At 42.3% G+C, this 25,423-nt stretch overlaps 1 protein-coding gene across 3 annotated transcripts in view; it reads left to right on the top strand.

Annotated features, from left to right (window-relative positions):
• Positions 1-18,528, top strand: part of TOX3 (TOX high mobility group box family member 3) — a 114,083-nt gene extending 95,555 nt beyond the window's left edge. For all 3 annotated transcript variants that reach the window (XM_070062678.1, XM_051846759.2, XM_070062677.1), the window contains exons 4-7: positions 5,551-5,820; positions 10,372-10,599; positions 12,353-12,433; positions 16,523-18,528. In XM_070062678.1, the coding sequence (XP_069918779.1) occupies positions 5,551-5,820; positions 10,372-10,599; positions 12,353-12,433; positions 16,523-17,308 (1,365 nt within the window). In that variant the 3' untranslated portion in view covers positions 17,309-18,528. The remainder of the gene's footprint in view (positions 1-5,550; positions 5,821-10,371; positions 10,600-12,352; positions 12,434-16,522) is intronic.
• The last annotated feature ends 6,895 nt before the right edge of the window (positions 18,529-25,423 follow it).

The following is a 25,423-nucleotide window of genomic DNA, read 5'->3' as shown; positions in this document are numbered from 1 at the left end:
ATAGACTGGGTTCCTGGCAATTTAAGAAAATGAGGGCCTGCTACCAGAAATATCCATTCATTGACTTCCTGTTTTTTTTAAAAAAATTAAAAGACAAAGAGCTCTTTCATCAGGAAGAGAAAGAAGCAAGCCTCAACTGAGCTTCCCCCACCCACAGCAAGACATAGACAAACCCTAAGGCTTTGTTGGACATCTCGGGCATCAGTTCTACTTAGAGGTCAAGAGTTGGACGGCAGTGTCCTTCCCATAGGTCCAAGGCTACCTTTCCTAATGACCTTCTGTGATGGCAAAAATTAAACCTTGGGGCCCTCCTCAAACCATAGATTGTGGTGTCAGGCTATACATCTAAATTTAAATGGAAGCATCCACAGTTGCTTTAGATGAGTTGCCCATGTAGTAAGGTTAGGTGCTATTTATTGGAACGATCAACCCCACCAGATAGGCATCATGCCTGCAAACTGTCAATGGCATCCCTCTGCACTGTGACTGGAATCCAGACTTCCTGCCAGGGGCTATAAAACCTGTTGCTTTATGGCCATCACTTGCCTTTCCAGCCCCACCGCCAGCCTTGCTTTTCCTGCCTACTAACGCTGGCCTCTCACTGCCTTATCCACAGTGCACTTCCCCAGGCTCAAGGCTCGGCACGGGTTACCTCGGCCTGGGACGCTCTGCCTTCTTTTCTGACTCAGTTAGCTTCTGCCTTTCTCAGTACAGTGGGTCAGCTTTTTGGGGAAGCATCCCGGGTGCTCCCCATCCTACGTGATCTGGCCCCTTGCATCTCCATGGTCCATTGCATTTCCCTCCTCACTCTTCCCCTTCCCTGCCCTGCTCCCAGATCTCCAGGAGCCTTTCCCAGGCACACCTGGCTCCCTCCCACTCAAGCCTGGCATCTGGCGTTCCCTCTACCAGGAACATTTCCTCCTTCATTGGCTCCTCCTCCTCTGAAGTCAGCTCCACTGTCATCTCTGATGTAGCCATTCTCCACCAGTAACCAATTTTTTTTTTGCTAAGATGATAGATTTGCTAATTAGCCCGAGTTGATCATTAGACAAATCAAAACATTCCATTGTGCCTCATAAATGCATACAAATATATGTGTCAATCAAAATAATAAAATCCTTGACTTTTAAAAATCGGGAAAGGAGTTGAAAACGCTCCCCGTGTTCAGCTCTTATTGTAGGAATATGATAGTGGCAATTTGTTATCACCCACTATTGGCTTTATTTGCCTTTAAGTGATCATTGCTAAAGCTTTCAAGACTTAATTTTAGTAAGTGAGAGGTAATGATTTACAAAAGCACATTAAATTCCTTCGGGCTATATTCGTGGTTGTACATTTCCTTATTGTGCCGTGGGAAAAACTGAGCCATTTGGAAGAGCACGGGTAAGTGTCTCTGGCTTACAGTTTGGTAAACTTGTTAGTTCAGTTGAAATTTTGTTTGGCTTAACGTTTAAAAGAACCACATAATAATAGATGCCTGGTTTTCATAGATGCAAAAATTGGTGTATTAGCTTCTCTGGCCGGGCACAAGGTAGGTGCCCAACAAATATTGTGAAACTGATATGACCTCTTTCTCTCTTTAAGTGAGAATCCTAAGACCAAAAGAAACATCTTTTAAAGGTGACATCTTTTTTATGGAAAGTGATTGGCGCTGTTAGGGATTGTCAGGTCCCCCAGGCAGGTGTTAATAATTGGTGGCCCTAAAGGAGCTGGGATTTGTACAGAGACACTTTGACCATTAATCTTCTTATAATTTAATCCTCACTCACAGGAAGTTATTATAGGATGACTGGGGGGCCTGCTAAATGCTCACACATTTTGATGTGTCGATTACGTGGAGCAGCCTCTCACAGTCCTTGGTGTCCTGTCCTGTGGGAGATCCGGGTGGAGGAGGGAGGGGGGAGGTCAACATCTTTTGGGTCTGAAGACCCTGGAGGACTCTGAATTTTGGCAAGGCTTTGGCCGCATCACTGATACTTTTCAGCAGTGACTTTTGTGATGGCCCCACATGGAAGAATAACAGAAAGAGAATCGAACCCAGTTTGGAGGTAGTGAAATGGCATAAGGAATTTGCAATTACAAAACAAATGGAGACGGAGTTGATTTAATTAAAGGGGGTTGACGGTGGTAGGAAGCCTGGGAGCCATTCACCTTTCTCTGTGCCGTGCCCGGGTCCACTTGAGGTGCCACGGTCCTCTGGAGCACAGTTTTTCCCTTGGGGTAGCTTGGTGGCCTAGGTAGTCACTCTTTTTAAAAATATACCTATTATATATCTATTTATTAGAGAGAGAGATAGATCATCCACTTGCTAGGTCACTTCCCAAAGCCCACAACAACCAGAACTGAGCCAGACCAAAGTGGTACTCATCCACCATGTGGGTGGCAAGGACCCAAGTACTGAACTACCCCTGCTGCCTCCCAAGGTATGCCTTTGCAGGAAGCTGGGAGTGGAAGTGCAGCCAAGACTCGAAACCAGGCTCTCTGATACTGGATGTGGATCTCCCAAGTGGCATCTTAACCACTGTGCAGGTGTCAGTCCCTAAGGAGTCACTCTTATTTCTCCAAAAGCCATAATACCCAATTCAGAAAGTTGTTTTGGTGTTAAATGGGAAAATGCATATTATGTGTAACACATCCAGGCACATAGTAAATGCAAAGTAAAGGTACCCTTCTAGTAACAGTGAATATTGGCTGCTCATCAGTAGCTGTCCCAAGCAAATAGACCCATGCTTAAGGCATAAATCTAAGTGGATTCCTGGAAGAGCTGATAGAGCCAAGAACATGTACTTTTTGGCCTTCTCTGTGACAAAGAGATCTGTTGGAAATGCTAGAGTTGTGGGGCCAGTCAGGCAATGTGCTGATTTTCACAGGCAATGGAGCAGAGAAAGCAAAGTAACTCCTGTTAATGAGAAACCTGCATAAATCAGATTATCATATTTCATGGGCATGCCAGTTAAGTAATTTAGTATTATGCAATCAGAATTAAAACACTTAATTTAAATGTACTGTGAAAATTTGCTTGTAGATACTTGAAAACATCTAGAGTTATGTAAACCTGAAAGGTCTTTTTTTAAGACATATTTATTTGAAAGGTAGAGCTACACAGAAAGAGAAGCTGGGGGAGAGACAGAGAGAAAGACAGAGTACTTCCATCTGCTGGTTCACTCCCCAAATGGCTACAACAGCTGGAGCTGGGCCTATCCAGGGCCAGGAGCCATGAGCTTCTTCTGGATCTCTTACATGGGTGCAGGGACCCAAGGACTTTGACCATCATCTGCTGCCTTCCCAGGCTCATTAGCAGAGAGCTGGATGGGAAGTTGAGCAGCTGGGACTCGAACTGGTGCCCATATGGAAGGCCAGTGCTGCAGGCAGTGGCCTTACCCACTATGCCAAAGCACCAGCTCCTGAAAGGTCTTTAAAAGCATCCTGAAAGATGTATGTGGAGAGTAAAATTAAGAACAAGATAGATGCTTACTTGCCAGTAGTTGGGGGACAGAGTGGAAGTGGAGTAAATGAGCAGTGGTTGAATTTCAATAAAACATGGAAAGCAGACAGGTAGCTCAAATTTTCTAGACAAAATGGGGAAATGTTGTGGTACAATGGTAATTAAAAAAATTACAAGTCTGCAGGACACCTGCCAATAGAATGTCATATTTTAGGAATGGCAGAACAGTACATTGCCAATGAGACAAGGATGCATGAGTGTGTTCTGATACGTGGGACAGATTTCCCCAGGAATCCAAAGAGATTTAATAGAAATGGGAAATTTATAGATCGAATATTTAAACCTAGCAATTAGGTACAGATTGTTTTAACCACTTGTGTTATCACATTGGGTTTTCCTGCCTGAAGTGTTGTGGATTTTATTTATTTCTTTTTTGTATTTTGATGATAGCCTGACAAAGAGATGCAAATGGGAAAGTTAAGATTTTCCTCTCCTCTCCCTCCCAAACTACCCCTTATGCTATAACCAATATTAATAACTTGGATATAAGTTTTTATTTTTTTGTTTTGTTTTCTTGATTGCTTGGTTTTTGAACATAAAAGGACTATATTCTGTAATTATGTTGAGGCTTGTTTTTCACTTGGTGTATCTTGGCTATCACTCTAGTCCCTGGTTCTCACCCAAGAGTGATCTTCGTGCACAGGGTGCAAAGTCCGGAGACCTTCTCACTGATCTGACTGCAGGGGGAAGGGGTTGCTCTCAGCTTCTAGTAGGTAGTATAGTGGTTGGGGATGCTGCTAAAGAGCCTACCATGGACAGGGGAAAAAGCAATTACCGGGCCCCCAATGTCAGCAAAGCCAAGAAGAGAAAGCCTTACCCTCAGTCAGTATGCATAAATTAAATTCATTATTTTTAAAAGCATTCCTAACACTTTGTTGTAAAGGTAGACCATAATTTTATGCAACCTGTTTCCTTGGCTTACCTTTTTCTATTGTGCCTTTTATATGTTCAATGCTAAGATACCCAATTCTCTAATTTTGTTATTTACAATATATTCTGTAAGAACAAAAATAAGCCTTATCAGAAAGACTAAAAGAGGAACAGTTAGGAATTCATGGGCTTCTGTATAAAATTAGATTCTGGGTCATTACGAGTCAAGAGAATTTGGTTTCAGTAAAATCACAGACTCACTCTAAATGACAAGTCTTAAAGTAAGTCATTTGAAAAGCATGTCTGCATATTTTGATTCTTTGGAATTTGAAAGAAAGAAAAAGCAGCCATAACAGCTCCAAACCCTATTGTATGACTTCCAGAAGCAGAGAAGGCTACTTTTGAAGTGACTGCCGTAACTTTGAGAGAAAGCTAATTCTGATGATCACTACCTTTGCTTTCTACATATTTCAGCAAATCCATTAGCACATTACATTGTGGTGCGTGGAACAAGGGAGAGCAAAGTAGGTTTAAATGAACAAAGTGATATCCAACCCCAAAGATACTGAATGACTTCCAGATGCCGTGGACAGTGTAGTTCAGAATGGAAATGACCTCCGGTTAACCGCAGAGGGTTCTACAGAAAGGGTGCCCCGAGGCAAACAGATGCTAGCTCTGGAAGCCAAAGCTTTGTGCTCCCCTAGCCTCTCGGATGTGTTCCTGGAAAGATAAAACAAAGCCCTGATCTCCTTCTCTCCCAGAGCTGGATGGAGGCTGATGGAACCAGAGCTCGGTGTCTGAGAAAGGTGGAAACCAGTTGTTGAGCCTGGAGAGGATTGAGTCTCGGCTGCAACCCTTCCCCTGACACCGGTTTCCTCAATGAGAAGCAAGAATTGGAAGTTTATCTTTCCTTGTGCTAATAGTCATCTTTTTTTTAAAGGCTGTATTCAATGGCAACTCTATCATGAAATAGCTTTTGCTGGGTATTTGGGTTTTGTGCTTTTAGGTTTTTTTTTTTTTTTTAACCTTTCTGGTGTGGGTCCTTTTATTTAGGAAATTCCTAGAAATCCTAATTCTGTAACAGCTTAAATCTGCCTAAGGAGCTGCTAACGTTCTAAATTCACTGATATTTGGGAAACTAAAATCCTTTCCCTTCCCAACTGTCGCCTCTGTAGGATCAGAACCACACACAAGTTTCACAGTACCGCCAGGATCCCACCTTGACCATGAGGTCCATCGTCCACATGACCGAGGCTGCTCGCTCTGGGATCATGCCTCCTGCCCAGCTCACCACCATCAACCAGTCTCAGCTCAGTGCCCAGCTGGGGTTGAATTTGGGAAGTGCCAGCATGCCCCACACGTCTCCTTCGCCTCCGGCAAGCAAGTCAGCTACTCCATCCCCTTCCAGCTCCATCAATGAAGAGGATGCAGACGACGCCAACAGAGTAAGTTAGAGCTGCCCTCGTATGGAACCTACCAGAGAATACAGGCTCTCCCCCGGCTCGAGTCTCGGAGTTTCGTTTATGGTCTTACCTTCTTCTCTATGGATTCGGAGTAACATTTACATTTGGAATGGTTTCCATTTGTTTCTTCACTCATCTATGTGTTTTTATGTGGTAGAAATTGATTGAACTGCAGATTGGGAGATTACTCCTGCTGGTAATAAGGCATTGGGCAAGTCATTTACCTCTTGCAGGTCTCATTTTCCTACTCTGGAAAAGGGAGGGATTGCCTTCCTTTTCCAGAAATTTCCGGACATTCTGCACTTTCCAAAAGTCTTCAATTGCTCTGCTTCTGAGTTGATGTTCATGTGAGCACATTTCAGCCAGGTTGTTGGCTGAACTTCCTGCCACATTTGTCAGCTTTGTGCCACCAGTGATGTTTGTCACTTGGTAAATTCTAATCGTTTTACATCTTTGCCATTTTACATCATGGGAAAATGTACATATTTTAAATATGCATAGTTTGAAATAAAAACTTACCTGCAGGTATGACTTCTGAATGCCTAGACTAAAGAACTTGAATGAAAGAGAATACTATAATAGTCCACAATTACTTATGTTGAGTACCTACTCTGTGCTCGGCATCTCGCTTGGTTCTCAGGATATAAAATTGTACAAGGGAGTCACTGCCCAGGAGACTCCCCACTGGGGTTGAATAACAATGTTTAAAACCAGCTCCAGATGTGATTAGTGTATAATGGATGTATCTGCTGTGCTGAGATTATAATTGATTCTGCTTGGGAGAGTGCTTTGAAGAAGACTTTATTGAGAAGGTTGTATTTGAATTAGGTCTGAGAGGATGCATAAAAGTTTGTGAGGCAGAAGAGAGAGGCCAGTATTCTGGGAGAGGAACAATGTAGAGCAATGGAAAGTACTTGTCAATTTATGGGTATCATGGAGTTTGACATGGGGGAGGAAAGCAATAGAAGTTGAAAGAACAAATTTCTTAAAATGGGGGTGGCCTTCCTTCTGTTGGTAATTGAGAACTGATGAATTATTTGCATGGAAGAATGGCAGAAGGGAATGTATGCTTTAGTTCTATACAGAATGCATTCACAAAGGGAAGACCAGAGAAAAGAAAACCAATCAGAAGACCCTTTGTTTGGGCTTGCTTTCATGAAAGGAAGGAATGGGTGCAGGAAACACCAGATTAAAATGAAACATGGAAGAGGATGAGTCAGGGGTGGGCATTTGGTATAGCGATTAAGATGCTGCTTGGGTGTCCTTATCCCATCAAGCACCTGAGTTCGAGTCCTGGCTCCAGCTCCTGACTCCAGCTTCCTGCTCATGTGCACTCTGAGAGGCAGCAGGTGCTGGCTCGAGTCCCTGCCATGCTTGTGGGGGACCCTTGAATTGAATTCACAGTCTTCATCCCGGCTTGGCCTCAGCCGTTGAGGGCATTTGGGGAGCAAACCATCAAGTAGTTTTTTTTTTTTTTAATCTCTTTCTTGTCAGCCTGTGTCTCTGCCTTTCAAACAAATAAAAACATAAACATGAAAGAATCGTTAAGATTTGGGCTATCCATTAGAATTTTTTTATTTTTTATTTTATTTTATTTATTTATTTATTTATTTTGACAGGCAGAGTGGACAGTGAGAGAGAGAGACAGAGAGAAAGGTCTTCCTTTGCCGTTGGTTCACCCTCCATTGGCCGCCATGGCTGGCGCACTGCGGCCGGCGCATCGCCCTGATCTGATGACAGGAGCCAGGTGCTTCTCCTGGTCTCCCATGGGGTGCAGGGCCCAAGCACTTGGGCCATCCTCCACTGCACTCCCTGGCCACAGCAGAGAGCTGGCCTGGAAGAGGGGCAACCGGGACAGAATCCAGTGCCCCGACCAGGACTAGAACCCAGTGTGCCGGCGCCACAAGGCGGAGGATTAGCCTAGTGAGCCGCGGCGCCGGCCTAGCCATTAGAATTTAAAGAAGTAAGAGATGAATTAGATTTTACTTTGAGAGCCAGCATGGAAATCCACAAAGGAGAGGATCAACCAGGAGAGAGAGGTGTGTTTCCCCCTGGGGGAAGCTGAGAGTTCAGCACATTTGGTTGAGTCCAAAAGTCCATTCATGGAGAGCATCAGCCCATAAATAGAAGATGTGGAAATAATCAGAGTTTCATAGAGAGCAAGTCAAAGCTAGAACTCGGAGCATGGTTTATTTTTAAGTGGCAAACGGAAGAAGAGGTACTAGAAACGATTGACAAGGGTGAACGAAAGAGGAGGGGGGTTAGAGTTCTGTGGAAATCAAAGGGATTTCAAGAGGAAGTGTTTGGTCTACAGCATCAAGTGAGTATCCCAGGTACACTGATGGTAAATGCTGAACTGGTAAGGCCGGGGGTGCTAATACTCAGACCCAAGGACTTGAATGTGGGCCAGGGAGAAACAATGGCAGAAGAAACGCAAGGAGTATAAGTCAGCTAGGTTGCTGTTGGCCATTGCACCTTCAACTGGGTTGCTTCCGCTCTACTTATGTCCACTGATCGTAATATCCTCTCTGTACCAGACTGAAGTTATCATGTCTAAAGAGATCCTTTTATGTGACTACTTGTGAGCTCCGGTTTGAGCAGGGCCTTGGTTTTATGTGAAGAAGGGAATCCAATTTGTTTACTTTTAAGCAACTTAGCTAAGGAAGGAAGATTAAAATGATCATTGATTGTCTCTTTTGGGCAAAGCTATTTCTCCAGCTGTTCCAACCCTTTTAGGTCAACTACACAAAAGTTCCTTTGGGAGAATTAACTCTGAGGTTTTGTTTAAACTGTGGGATTCTTCATTTCTGATTTATCCTTAACGATTAGGGCAAGTCATATTTTCCAAAAATGACATCCATGGTTGTCGACTTTTGAAAATTGTTTAATAGAGAATACAGTTGAATTCCTCTTCTTTGGAAAAATCTGCACTGAAGCTTACTTTCATCTTGCCATTGGTCAGGGTTTTATTGGCATTCACAGTGCCAAATATTCTCCTAGGACAAGAATATAATTGTTTGACTCAATTAGAAAAATCTGTGTATATGTAATTTTTTTTCTTGTGAAAATAATGTTTTCCTTAAAGGAAAACTTGGCTCCAATTAAAGCTCTGACTGAAAGCCATCTGACTCACTTGTAAGTACAGATTCATTAAATAGAATTAAACAAGTCTCACTTAATTTGAGCATTTGGAAAAAAAAGATGATGAGGTCCACAGAATTATTGAGCTAATTGTATGAGTTATGAAAACTGGCATTTTGGATAAGAGGTGAGATCAGATCTTACATTCTCTGAAGCATGTCATGACTTGTGGAAAGTATGGATGTTGTTATCACTCAAACAGCGCAAACAGTAGGCCCTCCTAAAAATAGCCAGTGGTTTCGCAACACCGTGAGGTTCAGCGTTCTCAAGGAAAGAAAATCGCTTATCAGTTTTCTCTCTAAGAATTTAATAATTGAATTAAATTCCAGATGACTGTTATTCAGAAAGTAATAATACTCAAGGAAATTTGAATTAGGATCCAAAGCCATTAAAAACCAATCTGTTAGTAACTTGAATCTATCTCAGTTGATCTTGCCCATGGCTGGCTTTTAAAATAGATTTTGTCAAACACTTGAGGATTCTTGCTGAAGTTAACTGCAAAATCATCTTCAATATACTCATACTGTAACATGGGCTTAAAATAAGGTTCATAAATCACTTCCTCCACTTCTCTGATAAATATAAAATCAGTGAAATTAGATGGTGATAGCAGGCAAATAAGAGCTTAGTATTACATGAATTTAGGGAGCTGTGCTCGTAACATTTAACTATCAACTGTTGCTTCCATAGATTTTTTACTTTATAGAGAGTATTCATTTCTTTCTCTAGCTATAGTGATTTTGATACTTTTTTATTAATTGATACATAAAATTGTTCATATTTATGGGGAACATTTCTTGTTATCCTAGTCTTTAGAAAGTAGAGTATCTTACCCTTATCGCCCAGGTGTGAAGATTATAGCTCCTTTTCGTTTGAGTTTATTGAAATCCATTAGCAAAGTGACATTCTGGTAAAAAAAAAAATTAGCCTAAAAATCAATTCAGACCAATCATGCATATGGCCTTGACTATGGGAAGGGACCTGGTTTCAAATATCTGAATATGATCAATGTCCTGAATATTATTTAGGTTTGACATCTAAAGCCTCTGAAAATGTAAAATATTTTGTTTATGGAGATGTGGGTAGCAGAGCATATATATAGCATTGCCTGGTACAAAGTGTTCTGTTTCTCATTACTCATAATTGCTATTTAGAGCATATGTTGTGAATGTATTGAAGATACTTCTGGGCCTCATTAATCAATGTTCTAAATGCTAATCTCTGCTGTCCAGTTAACTCTAAGCAAATTTACCCCTCCCCCAAGGTGGTGGTGATTCATCTGTTGACAATGCTAAGCAAAACCCTTAAAAGAACCATTGTAGAGCTGAGTTAACTTTTACTGCATTCTCTGCAAGAACATCCTAGGCAGTGACTTTTCTTCCTGCTTTGCAGGCCATTGGAGAGAAAAGAGCAGCTCCTGACTGTGGCAAGAAGCCCAAGACTCCAAAGAAAAAGAAAAAGAAAGACCCCAATGAGCCACAGAAGCCAGTGTCGGCATATGCCCTGTTTTTCAGAGACACACAGGCTGCCATCAAAGGTCAAAACCCCAATGCAACCTTTGGCGAGGTCTCAAAAATCGTAGCATCGATGTGGGACAGTCTTGGAGAAGAACAAAAGCAGGTGAGGCAAAGATTCAGACCGCTAGAATGTTCCATGCACCTTTTCCGGGCGCTCCCTTTCACTTAATATGACTGCGTCTTATGAAAGCTTTCCTAAGCCGTGGAGTTAAAACACACAAGCATTTAAGCCCAGACTCTCCTGCTGGATGGATTTCTCGGTCAGGTTAAGGATGCACGTTCACAGTCCCTTCCGAGGAGGTTTGGAAGAAATCCAGGCAATAGCCTGCAAGCGTAAACTTTTGATGATAATCTTTTCATTTTAAATAATGTGGAATTTTTCCCCTTTGTTCAAAAAGAGCACTACAAAGGGATTAGGGCCATCCTGCTTGCCTTTCCATTGATCATGTTTCTGAACCCTTGTGCTATCCTGGTGGGTTTCCAAACTTTGAAGCTGCCTCTGCATGTCTCATTATTATCACTGGGCATTTGAAATTTTATTCCAAGTTCATTTGAAAGCTAGGCAGTGTGAGAGGTATTCAGAGATTAGCCATGCTGGTGGGAGATACTTCCTCAGGGGCTTAGTCTCCTCTCCTTGCCTGCACAACTCCTCCGCACAAATGAAGAGAAGAATGGGATCCTTGGGGGTCGATCCTCCCCTTGCTCCTTGCATGAAACTCCAATTACCATTAATGGGAGTTAACTTTTCCGTATCCACAGAAGGAAGGGCCGCTATGAGTGATAAAACTGAATAATTGTTCCCGGAATCCAGAGTGGAAAACCCGATTTTTCTTTACAAATCATAAACTTGTTTCATGAACTCATTCCGAGTAGCTTGCTTCAGTGGGATGGTGGAACTATAGGACTGTCCTGTTTATTTGCAGTGAGTGTCACACTAAGAGGATCCTTTAGAATGTTTGAGGAAAATGGGATTAAAAAGAGAAGTATATTTTTATGCAAAAAAAATTTTGAAGCAATGCATATAAGGGAGTCGTCAGAAAGCTCGTGAGGAATGAGTATAATAAAAAAAAAAAAAACACCTATGTGTAGATTTTGATTTTTGGAAGACAACAGTATACGCTACTCTTTGAATTCCATTTTCCATGAACTTTTTGAAGCATCCTGCTAGCAGACTGATTTTCTATCTCAGAAAGTTCATTTTAAGGACATGCCGAATCACTGCCCCTAACTTTTAAACTCTGGAGAGAAAGTCGAGCTGTGGGCGAGACCACTGAAGGAGAGGAAGCCCGAGTTACGCTGGACACGCTGGGGCTTGTTTATGTAGCTCGTGAGCCTCCCTAATGGAAATCGCCCATCTTTCTCTATTTCTTTTTTTTTTTTCCTGCCACAGAAAGCTGTAGTTGAAAGTCCTGCATCTGTTCTTTTTGTCTTCACACACTTTACCTGTCCTCATTTTTTATTCTTTTATTTGGTGCAGTATAGAAATGTGTGGGAGGTAAAAAAGACATTGGTGGATAAACTCATTACTTTCCATAATTTAAGCCATTTGCAGCAAGGCTTATTATTCTGCCACCTTATTTATCGTCTTAGCACGAGGCCTTCGGCCGCTGCTCTCAAAACACTCTCCGCTGCAACGTGAAATCTTTTTATCATTTGCAATAGTAAACAATTGGGCTTCAGTGAGGGCACAGGGTTTTACTCTGTTTTAATATCTCAGCATGTGTGTGTGTGTGTATGTGTGTGTACGTTTCAAAGTCAATGCCACAGAGACCCACTTTTTATGTGAATTATGTTTCTATGAGCTCATAGCTGAGAACGTCTCCGCTAAAGTGGTGCTAATTGTGGTCTTTTAATAGGTTTATAAAAGGAAAACAGAAGCTGCCAAGAAAGAGTACCTGAAGGCCCTTGCTGCATACAGGGCCAGCCTCGTCTCTAAGGTAAGAGCGCGGGACACAGCCCTCCAGCCATGAGCACACGCGTGCCACTGCCCTAAGAGGCCATCACGACGGCATCTCAAACACCTCAGAAGCTTGTTTAGCCGGCGCCGCAGCTCACTAGGCTAATCCTCCCCCTTGCGGCGCCGGCACACCGGGTTCTAGTCCCGGTCAGGGCGCTGGATTCTGTCCCGGTTGCCCCTCTTCCAGGCCAGCCCTCTGCTGTGGCCAGGGAGTGCAGTGGAGGATGACCCAAGTGCTTGGGCCCTGCACCCCATGGGAGACCAGGAGAAGCACCTGGCTCCTGCCTTTGGATCAGCGCGGTGCGCTGGCCGCGGCGGCCATTGGAGGGTGAACCAACGGCAAAGGAAGACCTTTCTCTCTGTCTCTCTCTCTCATTATCCATTCTGCCTGTCAAAAAAAAAAAAAAGAAAAGAAGCTTGTTTATTTCTACTGGAGATTAGAATGATGACACAACAAACATAAGTTCATTTAAGCAGCTGAATCTAAAGTGTTTCCAAAAGATTTGCCGCTCTTTCTATCGATAGGATGTAGCTGCCGAGATATGTTTTGTAGAGCCTCTAAATCTTTCGTTTGGTCAGGGGTTGGGATCATGTTAATGTCTTTTATGTAGACTGGGAGATATGTTTGTTAGGCTCTTTTTTTTTTTTTTTTTTTTTTTTGGGCCATGATGTCATAAATTCTCCAGTGGTTACTTTATTCTAATAGACAGTATTGCATTTTTGACCAAACTGTTCCATATCATATAAATAAATAAACTTCATGATTATTTAAAATCAAGTGTGCTCCAAAAGTACTCACAAATAGTATATGTATTATACATACAGCGTGTGTGCAATGGGCCTGATTATTGTAATATGCAGCAATATCCCAACGCAAATGCTACTCCAGGTTATTAGTATTACCTTGATCCCTAGAGGAGCACGAGCTCTTAACGTTATTTTACCATCGTAACTAATGTTGTCTTTGCCTTCCTAGAATTCAAAAGGCTTTGCGGGGATCACTTGAACTCATACGTTTTTGCTTTTGATGCGCTTCTGGCGAGCAGGGATGCGATTTTATTGTCATTGTTGTTATCTCAAGTACAACACAGGGTCTCAAAGCCCCGTTTTCAAAGGGTTGACTCCCTTTTCTCTGTTCGTCACCTGAGTTGTTTCTTCTTCATGTTAAGCTCTCCCACTGGCAGCTGCTCAGAAGCAAATCAACAGAGGTCCCCCCGCCTTTGTTGACAGCTCTAGGGACCCTTCCCACATCATTAGAAAGAGAAAACATTTATCAGGTCTCTAGCAAAAGCTTTTCTCTAAGGCTCTGGAAGACAGACATCGGACAATATACTGATCTGGCACATTGGCAGTAAACAAGGGATTGAATGGGCTGCAGAGGTTAGGAATTGAGGAATAGAGTGGGTCGTTAATTAGATGGAATGAAGTGAATGGAGAATGTCCTTAAGTGGATCATTTATTCATTCATTCACCCAGAAGCAGGTATAGGTGATCTTTGTGCATTAGGGCATGAATAATTGACCATATGTGGATTTAAGCCAAGAACCAGTTGCTCAAAAGGCATTTAGGAAATAACCACCATCACTGGCTTACAAAGGGTAACTTAAAAGCTACACACTGAATACCAGAATCAGTGTTCAGACACACTTGCAAATGGACTTCCATCACACTGCGAAACCAATAGACTGAATCTAAAAAGAACAAATCTAGAATGTGGTTCAGTTTTGTTGTGATCGTAATTCAGTAAATGCAGTTTCAGTGGCTCCTACACTTACATTCAGAGACCTGGGAGTTAACTAGCCCTTGAGGTATGAATTTAGGATAATTTCCACCTGAACCAAAAATATGCAATAGATGCTAATGGTGTGCTTTTTTTAATTTAATTTAATTAATAATTGCTTATTTATTTGAAAGTCAGAGTTAGAGAGAGAGAGAGAGATCCTCCAACCTCTGGTTCGCTCCCCAGATGGCTTCAGTGGCCAGGGAGTGATGCAGCTGCCTGGATATCTAAATAGAGATGTCTCTTGTGTTTCTGCCTTAAGACTAACTTGGTGATTTAAAAATATTAAAGCACCTAAGAATTATGTGCGTGCTCATATGTATTAAACCATATGCGTCCTACTTCACAGGTGACCTAATGGTGTTTGGAAGGTAATTTTGAGTATCTACAGGCTCTTTTTACCCTGAGATTTTAGAGGGTGACCCTCTAGCAGCATGCACCCCATTGAGCTTTTGTAAGGCAGAGAGCTGCCTGCCTATGGGTGGTGCTTTAGGAAGCTCACATTTTTTCAGACTGAAGCTGGCAGAGATGACTTGCCCTTCATTGGGTAACTATGTAAATGATAACTTCTGGCTTTCTTCCAATAGGATTTCATATATCCAAGTCATAAAAATATAGACGTAAACACTTACAATCATTAAAGATACGAATTGGCCACTTAATGCCTGCAAGGTGCCTCTGCCACCCTCTTCCCCCAACAACAAACAAGCAAACAAGACCCTCAGAGGGAAAAACTAGGCTTTAGATCAATTATTCCAATCACTGTTGCATTGGTAAACCTGTTTCTTTTTTGGTGGAGGTTATTTTATGTTTTCAGCATAAAATATAATAGGTATTTATTCAACGTGTTGAGCCCTACATCTGTTGTTTAACTTACAACAGGTTACTCAGTTCCATGAGTATTGAATGATGTCCCAATATCTATGACTTTTTCTATATTTACTTATCTATTTATTTGAAAGGCAGAATTACAGAAAGATAGGGAGACACACACACACACACACACATACACACAGATCTTCCATCCACTGATTCACTCCCCAGATAGCTGCAATGGCCAGGGCTGGACCATGCTAAAGCCAGGCGCTTCTTCCTGGTTTTAAATGGGTGTAGGGGCCCAAGCATTTGGGCCATCTTCTGTTGCTTTCCCAGGCACATTAGCAGGGAGCTGGATTGCAAGTGGAGCAGCTGGGACTTGAACCAGCAGCCTTACAGGATGCTAGCATCCCAGGCAGCAGCTTTACCCACTGTGCCACAATGCTGGCCCCTATCTAAGACTTTTGATAAATTCTGGAAATCTTCAAGAAAAGCTGGCAAATAATAACATTACTAAGGTTGTAAAGTACTTAAGTTTAGTACCTCTGGGGGAATTCAGTTATGTTTTGCTTTCATTCAAGTGAGCCCCATTATAAATAATCATGCCAACCCAGGGCTTTGAAGTTTGCTAGTACTGGTAGATTTCTGGTTGTAGTGCCTGCTAATTAATAAACACAGTTTACATTTGGTCAGTGTTCCCTGTAGGCCTGTTAATTTAAATCTCACAACCTGCACACAGGGTTAGTACCCAATGCCTCCATGTTTTAAATATGGAAGCTTGAGAAAAAGAGAGGTGACGTCACTTGCCCAGTCACAAAGTAGTCAGCTAGTGGAGCTGGATTTGAGCTCAGGTAGCCTCTTTGCCATTGTCTTTCACTACCTGGTACTCAGTAGTGAAGTTAATATGGAATTCAATATTGGGGAATTGTTGCTCATAAAATGTGTATCCGTTATCTCTTGCTCCAATCCTGCTGCGTAACAACCAGACACAAAGCCCAAGCCAATAGAGAAAAGCTTTTCTCCCAGGGAGTACCAGTCAGCTGGCTTGTTCTTCAGGTGTAAGCCTGCCCTTCTGTCTGGGTCAGCTTGCAGCTTGGAGGGGGCTGGACTCACATCCATGGCAGTGAGCTGGCTTGAGAGTCAGGACACCGAGCCACGCGTCTTCCTTGTGCACATGGTGATAGTGGGTTCCGAGAGGGCTGAAAGGATCGAGTGCTCTGGAGGTGTTGGTTTGGAATGGGGACAGTGTCACTGTCACCACATTCTGTTGCCAATGTAAAGGCACGTGGCCAGCCCAGACTCGACGGGTAGGGGACTGCCACTCCACCCCAGGGGAAACTGAATAGGCATGAGCCAAAGGGCATGGCTAATAGGGGCTGTTGTTTAAATCAACTTAGAACATTTTTCAAATACTGAAGCGTTTTAAACACTTGTGTGTTGTGACATTCTGGAAATCTCTGTCCCCAAACGCAGGCTGCCGCTGAATCAGCAGAAGCCCAGACCATTCGTTCTGTTCAGCAGACCCTGGCGTCAACCAATCTGACATCCTCCCTCCTTCTCAACACTCCACTGTCTCAACATGGGACAGTGCCAGCGTCACCTCAGACTCTCCAACAATCACTCCCCAGGTCCATCGCCCCCAAACCCTTAACCATGAGACTTCCCATGAGCCAGCTCGTCACATCGGTCACCATTGCAGCCAACATGCCCTCGAACATTGGGGCTCCGCTGCTAAGCTCCATGGGAACAACCATGGTCGGCTCAGCACCCTCCACCCAAGTGAGCCCTTCGGTGCAAACCCAGCAGCATCAGCTGCAGTTGCAGCAGCAGCAGCAGCAGCAGCAGCAGCAGCAGCAACAGCAACAGCAGCAGCAGCAGCAGCAGCTGCAACAGATGCAGCAGCAGCAGCTGCAGCAGCACCAAATGCATCAGCAGATCCAGCAGCAGATGCAGCAGCAGCATTTCCAGCACCACATGCAGCAGCACCTGCAGCAGCAGCAGCAGCAGCAGCAGCATCTCCAACAGCAAATCAACCAACAGCAGCTGCAGCAGCAGCTGCAGCAGCATCTCCAGCTGCAGCAGCTGCAGCAGCTGCAGCACCAGTCTCAGCCTTCCCCCCGGCAGCACTCCCCCGTCACCTCCCAGATCACATCCCCCATCCCCGCCATCGGGAGCCCCCAGCCAGCCTCTCAACAGCACCAGTCGCAAATCCAGCCTCAGACACAGACTCAAGTATTGTCGCAGGTCAGTATTTTCTGAAGACGCCGTGGCAGGTGGATCGGTGCTCGCCGAGGAGAGTGGCGGAGGAGGGGAAAGCATATTGGCGGAAACTTGTAAGTGGGTGTTGGTTATGCAGAAATGTGTAACAGATCAAACGGTCCTCTCAAGTGTCTATTAGATAGGCAATAAGAACTACAGTGTAGCTGGGTAACACCTTTTAGCTGACTCTAAATCACTTTGTTTTTAAACAAGAAAAGCTGTGCTCTTTTATGTGATGCCTTTTTTTATTTATTCAGGCTATACCTACAATATGTGAATCAAACCGTTTAATGAATCCTGGGACATACTGATGACTATAAACTGGCCTCTCTGAGTCATAGAAAATGGCCTTATTTCTCCAGAAGTGAGTAAGCTGCACTTCCAGGCTATTTGAACTCCTGAAGCCCTAAAAAATAAAAAAGCACAGTCGTAACTACCTGAAATATGAAGATTCAGTTTCATACAAACGTTTGTATGATGTGAATAGTTGATGGCATTTTTTTTGTCATGAAAAAAAAATAATGTAAATCACAGACTTTTGCCAAAGCTCTTATTTTTTTTTCTAAATCTCTCCAGAAAAAAAAATGCAAGTGATTAGATTCATTTATTGACTCCTGTCCACTTTTTATCCGAATGAAACCACAGTATATGTTGTAACAATATCTCTGACCACTGTTAGCCCGCCCTCGTCATTCCAATTAGAAGGAAAGAAATGTGAATATTATATCCCGTGTTTTGAGTGACAAGTTTCGAAAAATAAAAAAACACTGTATTTTTAAAAGGGAAATGCACTTAAATGAAAACAGTTATTACAAAGGTTAAGATTTAAAAAGAAAAAGCAAGAGTTTTTATTATGATGTAATACCGGTAGAATATTTAAAAGGCACACCACATCTGAATAATCAATGTAAATATTTTCTTTCAAAGTTGTAAGTTTTCATATCATGTGTTGTAAAGTTTTCCTAAACGAGGCTTTAACGTAAACACTGGTGACATAAACCATTCATGGCTACGTTGCTTATTGTGTTTTTATGCTGTTTTATACTTTTTTATGAGTTACGATAGCAGCAATTAAGTTGTTTGTATTTTGCTTAACTAAAACAAAAATGCTTTTATCTTGCTATAGAATAAACACATTTCAGTAAAAACTGTGGACTGTATTTTGATGCAATGACAAGGAAACTGTTCACTTTTCAAATAAAATGATATGTCAAATTTCACTTTTGGTTCCTTGAATACGTGAAAGATGGGGAAATGGGCCACCTCCCAAGTTTAACTTGGGCCCTAACATCATCTTCCATTTTCTATTGGAAATCTGATATTCCTGGCTGAGAATTTGGGTTGCACAGCCCCATCACCAGGACATTTAAATACACACATGTGCGCACACACACACACACACCATTGGAAGTCTTTGTTAAAGGCAAGTACAAGGTGAGTATAAGAAAAAAAGCAATCATTCTCTATTTGGGGCTGGAACTAGCTGGCATTGTGATGTTCTTGCCATTAGAACGGATGGTGAATGCTAATTCTTAAGCCAAAATAATTATTTCTGTGCCCATTTCTTTCCCCCTTTTCTTGCTCTGTGGCGGCTCCACTTTGAGAGCGGTGTGACCACTATCCCCAGTTGTCTTGCATGATTAATTACAGCATCTGTCCTGTCAGAAGCTATAATGAAGAGGTCTTGATAAAAATTGCAAATTACCACTGGCAACAGTCTTAAACTGCTTATGATAAAATGAAAATTAAAAACAGCAAGTGTCAACCCTGCCCAGAATCCTAATCTGGAGAGCACAGGGTGTGCATGATGCTGTCCATTGCCGCTATGTGCAAGACATTCAGAAAATAATGGAGCACGTACTCCTCAAAGTTGTTGTATTTCAAAGGATATTTACTGTATGTTGTGGGTTATGAATAATGAATTCAGCTTTCAATATTTCATAATCCTCTCATACTCTGTATTATGTACAAATATTGAACAGCAAGAGATTCTAATTATAAATTTATAGATTTCTTGCTCTAGAAAAATTTATGTCTAAATTGAAACTTTTCATGAGATGTATTAGTTGACAGGTATCAGTGTTCAAACAGTCTTAGAGCGCTGCCTAATCACATCTACAAGAGGGCAATTGTCCTCCACAAAGGACTGATCTGCTTGCTGCAGGCCCATCAGAGGCAGAGCTGATGGTGAGAGATTTGCTGGGAATTGAAACTAACATTACATAACAATAAGAACCATTTTATATTCTGTTGTGAAACCTTTAGACAAATGTCTTCAAAATTAATTGCTAAACTACATGTGACAGTAATTGTGTATTAGTTCTGTAATTGTCATTTTGAAAACCCATGAAGAATTGCTTGGAAAAAAATGTCACTAGTGATAAGACTTAATTGCAAGTGAAGTCTGTTTTCAACTGTTTGCAGTTAGAAGCAGGTGCTGTAACATCTATTAAATGATTTTATAAATCTTAGGTTTTATCACATTTGATTAAATGCTGCTAAGCCGCTGATGGTCAATTCCAGGGGGGAGAAAAAATACTTTAATTACTACAGTTTAAAAAATTAATCACTAGGCAAAACTATATATTTAAAATGTCAAAAGGCTTGAATCATGAAACAAATTCCCCAACCTTGTTTCTAAATTATTTTTCCTAAGATTCATGAAGGTGTATTAAGAATCAGCTTGTGTTTCAATTTCTACATGACACTGGTTTCTATTCCTGAGACTTAAGTAAGTACTTGGTGAACTTTTTTTTTGTTGCAGGTCAGCAATAAATCTGGGTAATGAAAAGTAGGCATGAGAAATGTGGTGTCTGATTAGTGTACACCTGGTAAATGGTGCCCCCGCGCCCCCACCTCCTCTCTCTCTCTCTCTCTCTCTCTCTCTCTCTCGTGTCTCCCCCTGTCGTGTGGACATTATTTTATCACTGTGGCTAAATATTTTATTTACTTATTTTTTGCATTAACCTGTTCTGCCGGGTGATGAAAAAACATACGGAGTTTTCTTTTTTAGCTGACACGGGGTCATTAGTTCCCGACTCAAAGAACAAAAGCTCAAATGCTTCCACGCAGCGTAATTTCTGCAATATCTTACCACCTGATGGAGGTTGGAGGCTCTCTGGACAGATGGATTAATATCTCAAGTTTAAGTAGGAGGCGTCCGCTGTGTCCGTCCATTCATCTGAAGGGTTTCTTTCCCATTTCTCACTTCACGGAGCATTTTTCAGCACTGGACTTCAATCTAACCTTTCCTTCCCCCCCGCCCCAGCCCCCTTTGTTTGGCTTTTGTTTTGCAACAGCTGTTATTATCGTTTTTGGTCAGCTGTGATTGCTGGAGGCAAAATAGGACCAGATGGTGTTTTGCTATGCATGAATGGAGAGTTAGAGGAGTTGGGACTGAATAGGCCAAGTTTGAATGGTGTCTATGCACCACCTGCCTGCCGGAGCTGTGGCGTACACATCACAGTAGCATGATCCGTCTCAGACCTACTAGAATCGGATGGGAAAGTGGAGAGCTGGGGTGGATTTGCCCCATACTTATTGATCTTCCATGCACTAACAGAATAATGCAGTGTACAGTCAATTTGAGTTAATTGGATATGACACAGCATGGACATGTAATCTATCACTCTCACTCTAGAATTCTGGTTCACTGTAAGGATTTTGCTGTTCCCTAACACACACACACACACACACACACACGCATTTAGTGATAGCAGAAATTAATGGGCTTAGTGGGCACAATTCACAAAAAGGATAATCTGCTGAAAATAGTAGATTTAGGAGGCTGAAGTTTGAGAAAGAGACATTCAAAAATGTTATTTTTATTAGACAATAATGTGAGGTAAAGAAAACCTATCATTCGGATATTGAGAGAAAACCCTCATATTTGAGGTTATCCATTTATAAGAAATGTGCCTTACCAGGAAAACCACACAGATGCACAACCTCCCTAGAATTCTCTTAGAAACATGTAGTTCACCATGTACAAATTTCTCTCCAGCCCCTGAAACAGGGTTGGCTTTGCTGAGTATCTGAATGACCCTCATGGATAAACACTTTCCCTGAATCTTAAGGCAGGAAGCCCCCCGGGTTCCCACTCTCGGAGATTGTGGTCCTACAGGTGTAAGGGCTGTGTGTGTCAGTGTGTTAGGAAACACTGAACCATCCATGAGTCAGATACACAGACAGGCAGCTCTATTTGCCTAAGGCCTTAATTACTTAAATTTGTTTCTGCTACATGCAAAACATTGATAGGTCCCGAAGGAGATGCAAACATAAACAGAGCCTTCTGTGTACCTGGTATGTGTTTGAAATCTGTATCAAAAGTTGAGCAAGACTATCCTTAACTTCACCAGCTTTCATTTTTTTATTGGAGTGGGGAGGGTATCCACCAAAAGGAAGGATTGCTGAGCCAACAAGTGGCATAAAGCAGATGTGTGTGGTTTTAATTTTTATTTATTTATTTGAGAGAAAGAGTACTCTGCTGGTAGGTTCCCCCTAAATGCCCATAGTGAATGGGGCTGGGCTGGAGCTGAAGCCAGGAACCTGGAACTCAATCCAGATACCCCAGATGATAGGGATCCAACTGCTGGAGCCATCATCCTGCCTTCCAGGGTCTACGTTAGCAGGAAGCTGGAGTCAGGAGCTAGAGTTGAGAGTTGAACCCAAGTACTCCAGTGTGAGACATGGTGACTTATTTTAATTTAAGCAAATCAAGATCCATTTAGAAAGGAATTAAATTGAGCTTGGTTAGGGGAAGCAAGGAAGCTACATGGGATTACCGGCATTTAAGAGGCATCCTGAGGGCCAGCACTGAGGTATAATGGGTAAAGCCATGGCCCGCCATGCCAGCATCCCATATGGGCATCGGTTTGATTCCTGGCTGCTTCTGTTCTAATCCAGCTCTCGGCTATGGCCTGGGAAAGTAGGACAAGATGGCCCAAGTACTTGGGCCTCTGCACCTGTGTGGGAGACCTGGAAGAAGCTCCTGGCTCCTGGCTTCAGATTGGCCCAGCTCCTATCGTGACTGTCATTTGGGGAGTGAACCAGCGGATGGAAGACTTTCTCTCTCTCTCTCTCTACCTCTCTACCTCTACCTCTACCTCTACCTCTGCCTTTGCCTCTGGCTTTCAAATACATAAATAAAATTTTAAAAATAAAATATAAAATAAAAAAGGTGCATCTTGAGATTGGGCATGATTTCCATAGGCTGAGTTGGAAGTCATATCCTGGTAGAAGTAGGAGACATCTCCAGCCAAGGGGAGAAGCACGCCTTAGGTTGAAAACGCAGGCACTGGGAAGCAGCGGTAGAGAATCTCACAAAATTGGACTCAGTGCTTTTGTGGAGGTGAGCAGGAAGGGAGTTTGCGAGCAAACGTGTAGGTCTGCTGGGGACTTGTGCGTAACTCAGAAATCACTGAAGATAGCTAAGTAAGGAAAGGGTACTCTGAGTTATCTAATTTTTTAGCAGGGAGTATCCAGTTGACACTAAAAGCTGAAAGAAAAATGGAAGAAGATTCCCACTTGAAAATATATTTCCATATTTAATTACTCACATGCATAGATAAAGGCAGCACTTCCTGTTCCCTCCCACATGCCCTGCTTCTGGTGCAAAAACACACCATCAACAAAGCCAAATCAACTGTAAGGGGGAAAAAAAAGTCTTATCCTTACATTAGTATCAAGAGGGAGATCATTTGCTACATTTCTGCTGTGAAAAGAAAGCTATTTTCACCACTGGTAAAACGTACCTCTTGGTGCTTGAACTCAAACGTGATGAAGGATGAAAAGAAACTCCGGCTTTGTTGCTGAGTGAAACCTCAGGCAGCCCTGGGAGGGATGTTGGTTATGGTCTCAATTTAATTTCAAAGAAGAACCTTCACAGATAGGAAACGTGAAAGTGGGTGTACACTTCTTGGCAGAGGAATAATGCTCTTTTGTAAAACATCTCATTATCTCTCGCATTTGTATAGCACTCTGTGCTTTTCAAAGCAATTTTCTGTGCATGTGTTCGTTCGTTTCCCACTCTACATGGGGCAGGAGTCAACCTCGGAGAGCAGATTAGGAAACTGAGGCACAGATGTGTCTTGTTCCGGCATCTCTTGGCTTAGCAGAGGTACAAGCGGAAGCAGAGTGGGGATTTGCCCACTTTAGGTCTCCTGTTATTTCATTCGTTTTAAATTATTTGTATGTGTATGACATATATGTAATGTATATTTATCATACTTGTATCTGCAATATATAGGTATACATGAGATACTTCGAAAAGCCTGTGGAAAATGGAGTTAAAAGATAGGTTTATGCTGGTGCAAAATAATGTGTAAAATCCGTACATAGGTTTTTTTCATAATGAACATTTTCCATGTTCATTATGAACTAACTCTAAAAAAGCTTTCATGGCCACAGATTTCAAAATTTTTTGTGCAACAAAATAAACTTACCTTTCAATTCCATTTTTCCATGGACATTTCAAAGTACCCCTCATGTGTTTGTACATGTAGACAGGTAGATGACAGAAGTACCTCACAGAGCTAAACAGTAATTAACGTGTTTTCCTCATGGATAGGCAGTCAGTAAACCAGAGTGAGTGTCACCGAACCCGGGTTCTCAATGGGGCATGAAGCCACATGGCACTATTTTTGGTGTGAAGAGTTTCCAGTCTGATTGTTTTCCCTATCACGATCTCTCGTTCTGTCATTATTTTGTATTCAGGCAAACAGCTTTGATGTGTGATAGTCAAGTGTTAGGGCTGCAGGTGCCACAAAAGTGCCGGGGTGTAATATGGTTCTACACATTCAAGAAACAAAAGCAAGTTTTAAGGAAGCTTGAGCTGGGTGGGCATCAGATAGGTGTGGATTGTTAGGCACCATTTATGGAATCCAGAGGGTCACTCCCATATTGAAGAAGGGAAATCAAAGTCAATATAGGGAACGTAGTAGCTTCCTAGAGATTACGCAGTAATGACCTTGCCTTCTGTATTGTGGGTTACCACATACCCCTGGTTAACTGAGACGTGTTCTACTGCACATAGTCATATATCAAAGGACATACATCCCACCTGTGTCCACAGTTTTGGTTATCTTAATTGGAAATGAACAAAGCATGATAACCCCCTTGCATATGATCAGTTGCTAAAATTGAGTAACAATGAACGACAATTCTAAACACGATCACCCAGAACCGTAGGCATGAGCCTTCTGGTGGACAAATATTTGGGGACTTTCATCTGCAAGGTGCTTGAGCAGCTTAGCGAGAGTCAACAGTGTCATGGTTATTTTGAGATCCAGGTCTTAGGTGTATTTTCAGATTTTTGGCCTACTTTTTCCTTCCCATCAGTTCCCCTTGCATCCAAGGATACATTGTTACCCAGAAGGATGCTTCTGATGGCACTCCCGTTATGTCACTGCTGTCACCGCTCTGACTGCAGAGCCTTAAGTTTTCAGTTTGTCACAATGCGAGAAAATGATGCCACATTCTAAACCTGCCTTAATTGCTAATTTGCAAATTTGATACAAGATCTTAGTCCAAATTACTTAGGCCTGCTGTTCCACCCCTCACCCTTGCTGCCCATTCTTTCTTAATCCTCTCCTCTATAATTGGTATTGAGTATGTGGAATCCCAGGGGACAAATAATAGCATCTGAGGAGATTACCTACCCACAGTCCAACCTCTCCTGTGCTTTTTGGTTGCCAAATTAAGACATCCATCGTTGGATGTTTGGACAGTTACCTGGAAGGACTGGCACCATTTTACCCATAATAACATTTTTATAAATTGAGCTCAAATGCTGGCATACCCAGCTTGGAGCTTTTTCATGATGTTCAGAATATGTTGGCCAATGAATATGAGTACAGTCATGGTTCTTCCCTCACAAAACCTAACTCTGTGGGGGAAATGCAGCGACTTTCTGCATACAACAAAGAAAATCATCATTGCTTATGCTATTTGAGATAGAAATTTCTTACCAAAATAAAGACAGAGAGGAAGAAGTTGTGTTCTCACCGCTTATACCCTAAAAATCTTGATTGCTGAGATTACGACTTCCATCGGGGAAAAATTTCAAAATTTAAATATGCCAAAATTTGACAGTGCTGTTTGTTTATCAATTAACAG

This window comes from Oryctolagus cuniculus, chromosome 18 (genome assembly GCF_964237555.1).
Source record: "Oryctolagus cuniculus chromosome 18, mOryCun1.1, whole genome shotgun sequence".
NCBI lineage: Eukaryota > Metazoa > Chordata > Mammalia > Lagomorpha > Leporidae > Oryctolagus > Oryctolagus cuniculus.
The sequence above is the reverse complement of the archived record's forward strand: the minus strand, read 5'-3'. Positions and strand labels throughout refer to the sequence as shown.